General features: G+C 40.6%; 1 protein-coding gene across 2 annotated transcripts in view; it reads right to left on the bottom strand.

Annotated features, from left to right (window-relative positions):
• Positions 1-1,672: 1,672 nt before the first annotated feature.
• Positions 1,673-12,749, bottom strand: part of Rnf214 (ring finger protein 214) — a 27,653-nt gene continuing 16,576 nt past the window's right edge. For both annotated transcript variants that reach the window (XM_010629380.3, XM_010629381.3), the window contains 9 exons: positions 6,898-6,994; positions 6,636-6,724; positions 5,164-5,254; positions 4,873-4,971; positions 4,315-4,691; positions 4,047-4,179; positions 3,684-3,788; positions 3,310-3,405; positions 1,673-2,424 (listed from right to left, as the gene is read on the bottom strand). In XM_010629380.3, coding sequence (XP_010627682.1) covers positions 2,359-2,424; positions 3,310-3,405; positions 3,684-3,788; positions 4,047-4,179; positions 4,315-4,691; positions 4,873-4,971; positions 5,164-5,254; positions 6,636-6,724; positions 6,898-6,994 — 1,153 coding nt within the window. In that variant the 3' untranslated portion in view covers positions 1,673-2,358. The remainder of the gene's footprint in view (positions 2,425-3,309; positions 3,406-3,683; positions 3,789-4,046; positions 4,180-4,314; positions 4,692-4,872; positions 4,972-5,163; positions 5,255-6,635; positions 6,725-6,897; positions 6,995-12,749) is intronic.

Here is a 12,749-nt window from a genome sequence, read left to right as displayed (position 1 = left end):
TCGGGGACCCTTGCTTATGGTCTGTGTGGTTAATACCACTGTAGGTCAGGCAGAGGGAGAAGGGAAAACAGGGGCGGCCACAACTTAAGTATTACTTCTGTCTGTTCCTGAACAAGGTAAAGAACAGTGACGAGGCCCCAGCTCCCATGTACAGCTCTGCAGAACACTTACCCTTAGTCTACGGTTGGCTATTCAGGATCTTTCACCAGGATGCAGATAAGCTTCCTACTCATTCCTCCGTTTTTCTTTCTCTACTCCTTTGGGTTCAAAGACTTTTGGAAAATAATATATACATAAATTTTCCTCTTCAGGCAATTTGAAATGTCTGTAATTTTGCTTTGGATAGAGCAGGGCAGGGCCTCAAACCAAGAAATAATATCCTTTGTATCCTTTCCAGTTTCTAAATTTTCAGAGGACATTGAAAGATACTATAGGGAGCCCAAGGCTACCAAAAAGTTGAAGAAAGAGAAAAATCTTAAGATCGCTGGATGTGTTGGCACATGCCTATAACCCTAGCACTCAGGAGGCTGAGGCAGGAGGATCATATGTTGAAGCCAGCCTGGGCTACATAGCGAGTTCAAGACCAGCCTGCACTACTTAACAAGACCCTGTCTCAAAACACAAAAAACAAACAAACAAAAAAACTACAAGATTAAAAAATGAACCCCCCAAGTGAAAAGAACTAAGAAACCAGTCTTCTATTTGTCCACTTTTCCTGTTTATGGCAGTACCAAATGGAGACACTAATATTTCACTGACCAAAGAAAGTAAGCCACCTGACCTCTAAAGAGTTGAGTACTCAAGCCACTCCTACAAGATGCCAAGGAGATCCTAGGAAATCCAGCTACTTGAATTGATTCTAGTCAATAAAATTGGGCAAGTAAGGCAAGGGGAAAAGAGAAAGTATTCTTCTATGAGCTAACAGGCAAGGATGAAAGACAAAGAAGGAAACCAGTTAACAAAAACAGAGAGCAGAGGGTTTAGTTGCATCTAAATAGAAAAGTTTTTGCCACCCTGATAGGGACTGTCAGTATCAATATGCATTTCCAATCCCAGGAACAATTCAGTTGTTAGTAATATAATGTCTTTGCCCTGGAGTGAGTTTTTTAAATTTAATTTCAAAAAAGGAGGGAGCTAAAGCCATTTCCTATAGGAAGAAAGACAAAAGGATAGGGGGAAAAAAAGTCAAAGGTCCAATAGTGTCACAGCCTTCTTATGTATAAAACCTAAAAGCCAGACGTGCTCAATTAGCAAAGGTGGAAAATGATCTAGTTCCACATAGATATCCAGAGCACAGATGATCTATAACCCTGAAATCCCACCTCCCTTCTTCATATCACATTGATCACTTTTCCCAGGGAAAGAAATATACATGTCTGCATAGCTTTCTTGCTTCAAAAATTAAAACGCAGCATCCCAAGGTCATTCTGCAAGTAATTTTGCACAGATTACTTTACCCCAGTGCCTATCTGGAACTCACCCAAGGTCACCAAACAACTTGGTTGTAAACCAACTGCCTTAACCTCAGGGGGAGGGGGTTAGCTAGATTAGATCAGAATGAATGAGAAAAGATGAAGACTTCACAAGATTGACCTGTCAGAGCTTGTTTAGAAGCCAAGCCAGTGGTAGCAAGGGATGACTGGCCCAGGAAAAACTTGAGTTATGCTCATTCTATCCAGGAAGTAGGGTAGACTTGTAGGGGAAATGGGATCTGGTTATACTGTTACTCCTGGACTGTGAATTTTACTGATGTAAAGCAGAATATTCTGTAAATCTAATGTCTATGTATAATGAACATTAACAGTAAAATACTCAATGAAAAGTCAAATTATTAGGGTTACATTTTTCTTCTCAATCAGTCTTATTTTATCCATTTGAAGTGGAGTGGCTAGAACAATACTGAGGGTTCTGGAGGCTCTCAATAAGCAAGGCAGCTGGTTGGACAGCAGGTGAGCACCAGGCTTCAAATCTGCATACATGAGCCTTAAGGAAATGGATTAGAGGCTAAGCCAAAAGAAAGCAGGATGGCCTTAGAGCAACAGCAGCTTCCTACATGTATTTGAAAACAGCCCTAGGCAAGGATATAATTTCAAGGCCAAACTAAACAGTATCTTCCCTACAATCTGTATCCCCCAAAAGAACTACAAGATAAGTGGGGGACAGAGTGTTCCTGCATTATATACATACTTTCATTTACGAACATTTCAGTACAGACTTTCTATACACACATTACCTATATAATAAAAATGTACATGGCATGAGTATATGACACTGTATAAATATAGAGTTTTAGAAATCTTGAACCCGCACTTCCTGTTCACATCAGTTTCTCCTCTTCTTCCTCCCCAGTCAGGTCCGTCATTTAAGAGTTGGACAAAAGGGACAAGTGTCATTTGTGTTGGTCTGGGCCCAGAATTTGATACACTGGAAAGAAAGAGAGACACACCTCAGGTTTATCTGAGAAGAAAAAGGGAAGGAAAGAAAGAATGCCATTAAGGTTCTCAAGAACAAAGCCTGAAAAGTTCTCACTGTGGGGGACCAAACGGGCTATTTTACTGGCTCTTATCCACAGAAATCTTCAGAGCAGGTGAACCTGTTGATTTTACTAGGACCAGAAACAATGAGCTACAGTAACGAGAGGCTCCTCTTTGTTGAGTTATCAAATGTGGCTTGTTCTGTATGACCCATTTGACCTGAAATGAGTTTCCTTCCATCTAACACTCATCACCTTTAAATCTTAATCAGGACTTTTTCATAAAAAAAAAAAGTTATCAATTCAGTTTCTACCTCATGGAAAAACAAAATAAACAAAACCAAATAGCTATGAAAGAATCAACCTTGCTGCTGAGAGACTTACCTCTGCCTACTAACCTAAGCGAATCAATTCCATTGTGAATCAATAGAGATAATCTCCTACGTAGTCCATCAGGATAGTCCATTAATGTAGTAACTAATCTCACATTCACGCACTTTATTCCATTCCTCTCCTCTAAGCAAAGTCTCTTGGCAATGCAACATTTGAAAAAATGTTTGAAATACAGGATTACCTCTTATTGTCAATTTTCTAAGAAAGTGACTTCCAATGTTCTAGTATGAACTGCTTACCCAGTTCTTTAAAAGGAAGGGGATAAAAAGAAGTGGGGAGATCCTCACTGCAGTATTCTGAATTCTGCTGATGTTCAAGCCCCAGTTTACTGAAAACCGTATGGTTAGATATTAATGATGAGCATCAACCCAATAAAATATTCAAGAAAATTTATCTCTGCCATCAAAGAAAAGCATAAAATGAGGAAGATATGTAGTACCCACCTCCTTGTGCAACACATGAGAACAAGCCATTGGATGCAGCTCACTGGGCTGGACAAGTTTCTGGCACATAAGACACAGCTTACAAGTGGCTGGAGCCTGCACACAGAAAAGGCACGGTCACACAGTAAGAACCTCTGGGTCACCTTGCCTCTTAATGCCCATGACTCTTCTATTACTTCCATGTAGCAAAATGATTCAAAAGATATAAAAGCCCAAAGACAGACTCTTGCCTAAAGTACATGCATATTCCCTGGAAGGGTGCATACAAGCTAGCTGACAAGATGATGGTTTCTTCATTCACATCACCAGTAAACCCACTCCCTCCTCACCCTCAGTTTCTCCATATCCCAGTATTAATAGAAAAAGAGTCTTACATGCGAAGATCTTCCAGGATATGAAACTTGGGCAGAAGGCAAGAACATTGGGGTACTGATTTGGGCCAGTGGAGCAGGGTACAAGGCCCGGATCCGACCAAGTGGCTGTGGGCAGAAAAAAGTTCAAAGTAAAGGAAGAGAGTGTAGCAAGCACTGAGCAAAAAGAAATCATTAACAAACAAACAAACAAACAAACAAAAAAGAGAGAGAGAAAAGAAATCACTGACTTCCCAGTATAGCAAAGCAAAAAAGTAGAGGGATATCTGTGGTTATAATGTGTCTTCTTACCCACCGTTCTTCTGAAGTCTGCCTCTTCTTCCAACCCTCAGTAAGCCTAAATCCTTTGCACGCAGCTCTTCTTACCTGAGTACTTGCTGCCACCCGCTCATGCTCTGCCAGTCGTGCAGCTACTAACTGGATCAGTTCCTCCATGGTCAGGCCTGCCATAGTGGTACGTGCTATCTTGATTTGCTGAAGAATGTTGGTCATCTGGGCCCTAATAAAGAAAAGTGTGAAGAGAGAGAGAGATTCTATGCTATAACCCTGGGGGATATCCATGAAACCTCCCCTATTTCAAACCATAAGCATTGCTCTGATGAAGGTGTTTTAACTGATCTTGAAAGATACCTACTTATTGCACTGTGGGAATCGATTCAGCAGCTTCTCCAGGATCTTCTCCAGTTTGTCTACTGGTTGGGGCCGGGGAGTTTCAGTAGAAGCCTTCACACCACCCAAGCCTGGGGGAGGCGGGATGGAGGCAGCAGGGGGCATGTGTGGACTATGGGGGCCAACAAGGGAACCCAAGCCAGGGCTATTTCTTCCATGGGAGCCAGGAAGGGGTGGGGAAGGCTGGCTGGACTGGGAAAGAGCAGGGTTCAGGATTGGGAAAGATAAGGAACGGGGATCTGCACTGGGCATAACCATGGGCATTGTGACCTGCCCAATGGAGAAGGGCATCCGAGGAGCCAGGGAGGGACTGGGCTGAAACACTTGAAGCATGAAGTCTGTCTGCAGAGGAGAAGCCGTAAAGGACAAGAGAGAAAAGGAAGACAATTTAGGAAACTGAAACAGACATGAATGAGCAACTTTTGCCTTAAACAGTGATGGTCCCAATCTTCATAAAAAGGATAAATGCAAGATTCTGGCTAAGTCAGAACAGAATGGTGGTTTCCCCAAAGCCAGATCTTACCTCTGAGGGGGGTGGAGGCAAAGTGGGGGTAGGGATTTGAGGAAGGCTGCTCAGCTTGGCTCCATTCCTCACTAGCTGGATATGACTATTAAATTGGTCCTGGAAAAAAGGAAAAGACAGGATAATCTTTTATTGCTAGCTAAGTGAGCCTTTGGAGAAAGTACATCATCCATTCTCAGGAAAAAAGAGCAGTGGAAATAGCCTTAACAGCAAACACAGATGGTTACCTACCTCCTGCCACAAATGTTAAGCACAAGTGAATGATTGTACCTACTATGGTACCAAGCTTACCCGAACATTCTTTTTCATTATCCGAACTCCATTCAGTCTCGTCTCCCACTCCTGTTTGGAACGAACTGTGTCCAATGTTGGAGGAGTTGACCTTTCAAGAAAACAACAGGAATTTACAGAATTAAAGACAGACCAATTCCTAACACTCTGAGATAGCAAAACAGTAGCTCAGCAATGGGTCTTTTTTTTTTTGGTACTGGGGATTGAACTCAGGACCTTGTGCTTACAAGGCAGGCACCATGCCACTGAGCTAAATACCCCAGCCCAGCAATGGGTCTTAAGCAGATGTGGAGAAGCTCAAGACTGTCATTTGCCTCAATTTTACCTCTATCATCTTTTAAGCCAAGTATCTGAAAATAAGAGGAATCTTGTCTGTCAGAAAAATGCTATAGGAGTCAATAGGGATCCTCCAAATTCCATGACAAAATGAAGAAAGACGATCACATTAGAAAACAAATCTCGAGGGCCGGGGATTTAGCTCAGCAGTTCGGTGGCCTGCCTTGCAAGCGCAAGGACCCGAGTTCAATCCCCAGTACCAAAAATAGAAAACAAATCTCCAAGCTGGGTGTGGTGGCACATGTCTGTAATCCCAGCACTCGGCAGGCTAAGGCAGGAGGATCGCTGTGAGTTTGAGATCAGCCTGGGCTACATAGTGAGTTCCAGGTCAGTCTCAACTACATAGTGAGACCCTGTCTCAAAAAAAAAAAACAAAAAACTCCAAAGACCTTTGTCATGCTTTGACAGTTTAATAGATACCATTTATTCAAATAAAAAAACCCAAGTAGTACAAAACTATAAAACTAAACAGGCAGACTTGGGAATTTAGCTCAGTGGTGCCATGTCTGCCTGGCAAGTGCAAGGTCCTGAGTTTGATTCCCAGTACCCCAAAAAATATATATATTTTTTTAAATTAAAAAAAAAAAAACTATGGAGGGAAAGAGATAGAGGAAGGTTACAATGTAGAAAAAGAAATCATTGAGCAGTTACTACTGCACAGACACAGCCTTAAAAGTTCTAGAAGACAGAATAACTACAAGATCTGTTGGCCTAGTGTTTCAAAAACCTAAAACAAAACAAGTAAACTACCAGGTCATGAAATCTTTTTTCTTTTTGTACCGGGAATTGAACCCAGGGCCTTGCCCTTACTAAGTCTTTTTTCTGAGACACAGTCTCACTATGCAGTTCAGACTGGTCTCAAACTCACTATGTAGGCCAGAGTGGTCTTGAACTTGCAACAATCCTCCTGGTTGTCTCCAGAGTGCTGGGATTACAGGTATATGCCAGCACACCCAGTCTAAATCTTTTTTTTTCTTTAATATGGGCAAGGCCTTTACACTGAACTACATCTCCAGCCCTTTATGATTTTTTTAGTTTTTTTCTATCAGTATGTTTGTGATATATAATAATTATGTCCATCTTGGAGAATTGGTACATATACATGTCACTAAATCTTAAAATGGCAAGGTACTTACTTGAGGTAAGTAAGGTGCAGTTCTGCTTCTTTTTCTGCTTCTTCTAGTTTCAATACTAGCAACTCTTTCCGGCTCTCTAGTGATAAGATCTAAGGAAATGGTACACAAGCAAAACACACATGTATGCTCACACCTTACTAATTCTGCATAAAAAAAGCTATCTCTAGAGAGTTTAAACAAATGTTCATGGCTCTTCTAATACTACACCAAAAAATGTACCATCTAGAAGCCCCAAAACTTTCAAGATGTCAGCTCTTCTCACCTCTGCCTTCCAAGCCCGCTCTGTCTCTTCCATAATGTTTCGATTTATCTCACCATCCTGATTCTTGAGTCTATCCAGTTCCATTTCCCATACTTCTCTATAAGATTAAAAATAAAAATAATAAATTAAAAAAAAAAAGCCAAGATTAAGGTAGGAAAGATAAGCCTGCTCAAAAACACTAAGACAAAAAGAAAACTCAAAATTGATCAGTCAGGTATGCCACAGAACACCTCACTCTCAGTATTCACTACAGACATAGATAATATAATATAGAGTGGTCTGTTATTCCATAAAGGCCTTACATTTCAAAGTAAAAATGTCCACATTCCCACTTGTTAAAATAATGTTACCCAGAGCAGGCAAAAGAGTGTCTCTTAGAACCCAAACCTTCCACTGAAGGTAGAATGTTTTATGTCCAAGAGGGCTCAAATTTTTTATGGCATTCCTTTTTTCATCCCACTTTGTCTTTAAGTATGAGTGCTGAAGAATATACACCCAAACACAGGGGTCCATTTAATATTCATCTCTGATGTAGCAATCAAGCACACATATACTGGCTTACTGATTTCCACATTTTTTTTAAGCTACAGTAAAGACTCTGCAAAAGGAAAATACATTCTCTACCTCAGGATTTCTAGGTTTTTTTTATTTTTATTTGATACTGGGGATTGAACGCAGGTCCTTGCACTTGCAAAGCAGGCGGCGGAACCACTGAGCCAAATCTCCAGCTCCCCTCCCCACTTTTTTTTTTGGTATTGGGGATTGAACTCCAGACTTTGCATTTGCAGAGCAGGTGGCAAAACCACTGAGCTAAATCCCCAGCCCTTGTTTTCTTCTGTTTATTCCTCTTACATACTCCCTGCCACCAATTCCCTTTCTTACAGTATACTCTTCACACTCATGATAAGGATGACCAACTGTTTCAGTGTTCCTAGTACTGAGGGTTTTCCTAAGATATGGGGTTTTCTGTGCTAAAATTGGGATAGCTGATCCCCCTACTCAGGATTGAAGAGGCCACTATGGAACAGGGCCAGCAAAATAATTTCCTTATATTATACTTGATTATAGTAAGTTTTAAACTCAAAAAACTGATCACCCAGATCAGTAGACAGAATGGTGTGAAAATGTCTAATTATTTTTGCCAGATTTTAAAAAGATTTTTTTTAAAAAAGGAATAGCTTGCCAGGGATTTAGCTCAGTGCTTCTGCTGCCTGTCTCACAAAGCACAAGGCCCAAAGGGGCCGGGGATTTGGCTCAATGGTTCCGCTGCCTGCCTTGCAAGCACAAGGCCCAGAGTTCGATCCCTGGTTCCAAAAAATAAAGGAATAGCTTGAGAAAAGTTACATCTTAAAAATTCCCACTTCTCTTTAGTAAGAGAAATAATTTTATTCCCCTTCCATATTTAGTAACCTTACATATATATTTGAAAAGGGAGCAATTCATTTAACAGAAGTTTCTGAGGCCACTTCCCCTCACATACTTTATTTTCTTTTGTATCAGAGTTTGAACTCAGGACCCTGTGCTTGTCAGGCAGGCATGGAGCCACTAGGCTAATCCCTGGCCCATACATTCTTTCTTTTGACGCCATTTTCCACACATCCCTGCTCTAGCATAGATCCTGGGTATGGGTGTGCACACTACACATTCATCCATTCACTAACATTAAGTCTGCTCTCTACTCAAAGGGACTATTCATCTAACAGATACAAGCAGATGAGCATTTCCTTCCTTAATCTTTATGTATTTTCCAAAAATTAACTTCTTGCCAGAGAGACAATGCTCTAGTAGTTCTTTAGACAAAGGTTAATAGGTGGCTGTTTTCCTGCTAAAATATAGCAAAGCTTAAGTATCAAGACATACAAGAAATCAGAATCATTTCAGTGTAAGAATATGTGAAATCCATCAGTAATCCACCTAGCTTACTTTTTTGTTTTTGTTTTTTGAGACAGGGTCTCACTATGTAGTTGAGACTGATCTGGAATTCACTATGTAGCCCAGGCTGGTCTCGAACTCATAGCAATCCTCCTGCCTCAGCCTCCCGAGCGCTGGGATTACAGGCGTGTACTAACACGCTTGGCTACCTAGCTTGCTATTCATTTGTTGACAATGGGATAATTACAGGAAAATATGATTGATGGCTGCATTCTGTGATTGATGTTATCCTTGAAGATTACAGATGCTTAATAAGCAGCTGACTTTCAAATATATTTATCAACTACAAACACACTTATATTAGAAAATCTTTTCCTTTTTTTTGGTACTGGGGATTGAATTTGGGACCTTGAGCTTGCAAGGCGGGTGGCAGAACCACTGAGCTAAATCCCTGGCTCTATATCAAAAAATCTTGCTGGGCATGGTAGTGCATGCCCGGAATCCCAGTACTACGAAGGCTGAGTCAGAAGGACTGCCATAAGTTCAAGGCCAGACTGGGTTATATAGTGAGACCTTGTCTCAAACAACTCCCCACCACCAAATCTTATGGCAATGCAGAATTCCACATATTCACACATAGAAATAGCTTCTTTCTCTGGGCATTTAGCCATATTTGCTTCACTGGTATCAAAAAAGACAAAAGGAACTACAAACTACCACAAATAAATGGTTAAGTTATGAAAATACCCAGCCTTATCATATACTAACTACCCTATAACATAAGCATCAGGTTTTTACCTCACTAAAATATAATCAACTATAGCTGCAACCCATCGTAAAACAAAACAAAACAAAAAACAGTTCCCCATAGTAGATGATTTCAAAAAAATCCCTAGCAAGCCAGGTATAGTAGCATGCCTGTAATTCCAGCACTTGGGAGGCAGGAAGACCACCACAAGTTCAAGGGCAGCTTGGACTACATAATGAGTTCAAGATCAGCCTGAAGTACATAACAAGATCCTGTCTCAAAAAACATACAAACAAACAAAAATTTCAGCAAAGTAAACCCACTGGATATATTTAACTTTTAAAATTTTATGTCTAAACCAGGCATCATTGCATAAGCCTGTAATCTTGGATATTTAGAAGGCTGTGTGGTGGGAGGATCTTGAGTTCAGAGCCAGGCTGGGCAATTCAGTAAGACTCTATCTCAAAATAAAAATTAAAATGAGCTGGGGTTCCAGTACCTGCCTCACAAGCACAAGGGCCCGAGTTCAATCCCTGGTACAAAAAAAGAAAAAGAGCTGGGACTGTAGCTCAGTGGTCGAGTAGCTGCCTTCTAACACTAGCAAGGCTCTGGGATCAACTGCCAATAAAATAGTATGCAACCAAACTATTCTAAATTCAAGTTATGGCCCTATTACTTGGTACAACCTTTGACAAATCAGCCTCTCTGTGCCTCATGTTACTAAAGTATAAAATGGGACTGCCTGTCTCGCAAGCTCAAGGTCCCGAGTTTGATCCCAGTACCAGAAGAAAAAAAAAAAAAGGGAAACAGAAAGAAAATATATTTAAATGTACTGTTTGGGCTGGGGATTTAGCTCAGTGGTTCCACTGACTGCCTCACAAGTGCAAGGTCTTAAGCTCCATTCCATCCTGGTACCAAAAAAAAAAAAAAAAAGTATAAAATGGGAAGGGGCTAGGGTTATAGCTTAGTGGTAAAGCACTTGCCTACCACAAACATGCAAGAACCTGAATTCAAGCCCCAGCACTGGAAAAAAAAAAAAAGTGGGGGTAGAGGTAAAAGAATCTAACTCTTAGCCAGGCATAGGGGCACATGCCTGTAATTCCAGTACTCTGAGCAGCTAAGACAGGAGAATGGAGAAGTCAGGAGACTCACTTGGTCCAGGACTGATATACTATAGAAAAATGAAAGAAAAGAACAAGGTATTAAGAGAATTGCTACTACTAATGATGAGCAATGGACTAAGGAAAGAAGTGCTTCCAGGCAGTTGAAAAACTGGCAGAGAGTGGAGTGAGGTCACAGAATGAGAAAAAGATCGTGAGGTAGTCAAAGTGTAGATTGGGGTTGAGGCAAAAAGCTGGAAATACTGAAGGCTATGATCAAAATATATGATGCTGCAACAACCTATATTACTGCTTTCCACCTAAGAAATATTCACTAGGTTTACTGACTGCTGGGCAAACTACTAGTACTTTAAAGCATACTAGAAGTACAACTGCATTTAGTAAGAAATCTCCAAAATGAATCCTCTTGCTCCTTGTCAATTTTAATTTAGCATAGACTCATATCACATCTACAGTAATGCTTCCAACAATAACTCCATAGATCTGCTATTTACTGTCACTTATCCTGAGTTCATCAGGCAAGCTCAGAGGATCTTAAAGAGAATCTTGCTTAAATGTAGTCTTGTCGGGGGAGGTACTGGGGATTGAACTTGGAACCTTGCACTTGGAAGGCAAGTGGTGGAACCACTGAGCTAAATCCCCGGCCCTTAATTGTAATTTTTATCCTACTTGTCCCAAGAAATGCTATGAGAATATATAAATCAGCTGATGATATCCTTTAGTTTTGATGGGTGTTGTTTCTGTGGGGGTTGTCTGTTTTGTTTTCAGTACTACGGACTGAAGGCAAGACCCTTAGCAGTGAGCTGCATCCTCAGCCCTTTTGAAGCCAAGATCCTTAGCAGTGAGCTGCATCCTCAGCCCTTTTATATTCTGAAACAGGTTCTTGCTAAGTGACTGAGTTACGTGGGCTGGGCTCTAACTTTCAATCCTTGTCTCTCAGACTCCCAAAGTGCTGGGGTTACAGGAATGTTCCACAAGGCCCAGTTTGTCTTTTGTTTTTTGCAGTATAGGGATGGAACCCAGGGTCTCATGCAAGCTAGGCAAGCATATCACTGAGCTCCACTCCCAGCTTGATGATATCCTTTGAAGCACAAGCTCACCATAGCCCTCCCTACATGCTGTCAAGTCTCAATGAGTCACTGCTAGAGGTGGGGAGCTTAAAAGAGGTCCAACTATGGACAAGCACACGCATGGAAGCTTCACCTTCGCAAGCCAGTGATGGCCTTGCAGGATGCAAGATGGAACTAGAAAGTGTCCCTACTAAAGCATGACAACTTCCAAACACCAAATGCACCAAATGTCCAGAACAAAGCACCAAATGTCCAGGAGAAAAAAAATCAAATACATGACTAAACTGAATTGTTTGATCTTTTAATATTTGGTCACTTCAGGTTGTCTTCTTTAAAACTTGTATTAAATACAAAAGAAATACAAAGAATAAAAGGAAAGAAATACCAAGTGACTACTTCCAAATAGTACAAAGCACTTAGATTTCTATCAAGTTTATCCCTACAAATTATCAATGTGAAATTCTCTTAATTTCTAATCCAGTGATCTAACAGTTCATTATCAAATATTACCAGATATACATGGCAGCACTGAGCTAAGTGGCATGAGAGAACACAAAAGAATAAAAATTGTGCTTTTTAAAAAAAATTTTTTATTGGTACCAGGGATTGAACTGGGGACCTTGAACACGTGAGGCAGTCATAGAAGCACTGAGCTAAATCCCCAGCCCTAAAAATTCTTTTTAAAAATTCAGTTTCAGCTCAGGACAAAACAGCTAAGGAAGATTTCACAAAGGAGATAGAATTTAAGTTATTTCAAAATCTTTAAGATGTAGAGCTAGAGGTTTAGCTCAACACCATGCCTGTCTCACAAACACAAGGTCCTGAGTTCAATCGCTGGATAAGACATATTAAAAAAGAATTGCATAATTTTCCCAGCTTTCCAAGCAAAAAACAGGGAGTTATTATTCCTAACTCTTCTTCATCCACACACACTGGCCAGTGCTGCTTCACCTGTCTTACAAACTATCCAACTACTCACTTCCCTCATCCCCACTGACTACTTTAGTTCTGGCCAGCATTTTTTTTTTTTTTTTTTTTTTT

The sequence above is a fragment of the Fukomys damarensis genome, unplaced genomic scaffold (assembly GCF_012274545.1).
Source record: "Fukomys damarensis isolate Sample0158 unplaced genomic scaffold, DMR_v1.0_HiC HiC_scaffold_16, whole genome shotgun sequence".
In the NCBI taxonomy this organism is placed as follows: Eukaryota; Metazoa; Chordata; class Mammalia; order Rodentia; family Bathyergidae; genus Fukomys; species Fukomys damarensis.
The sequence above is the reverse complement of the archived record's forward strand: the minus strand, read 5'-3'. Positions and strand labels throughout refer to the sequence as shown.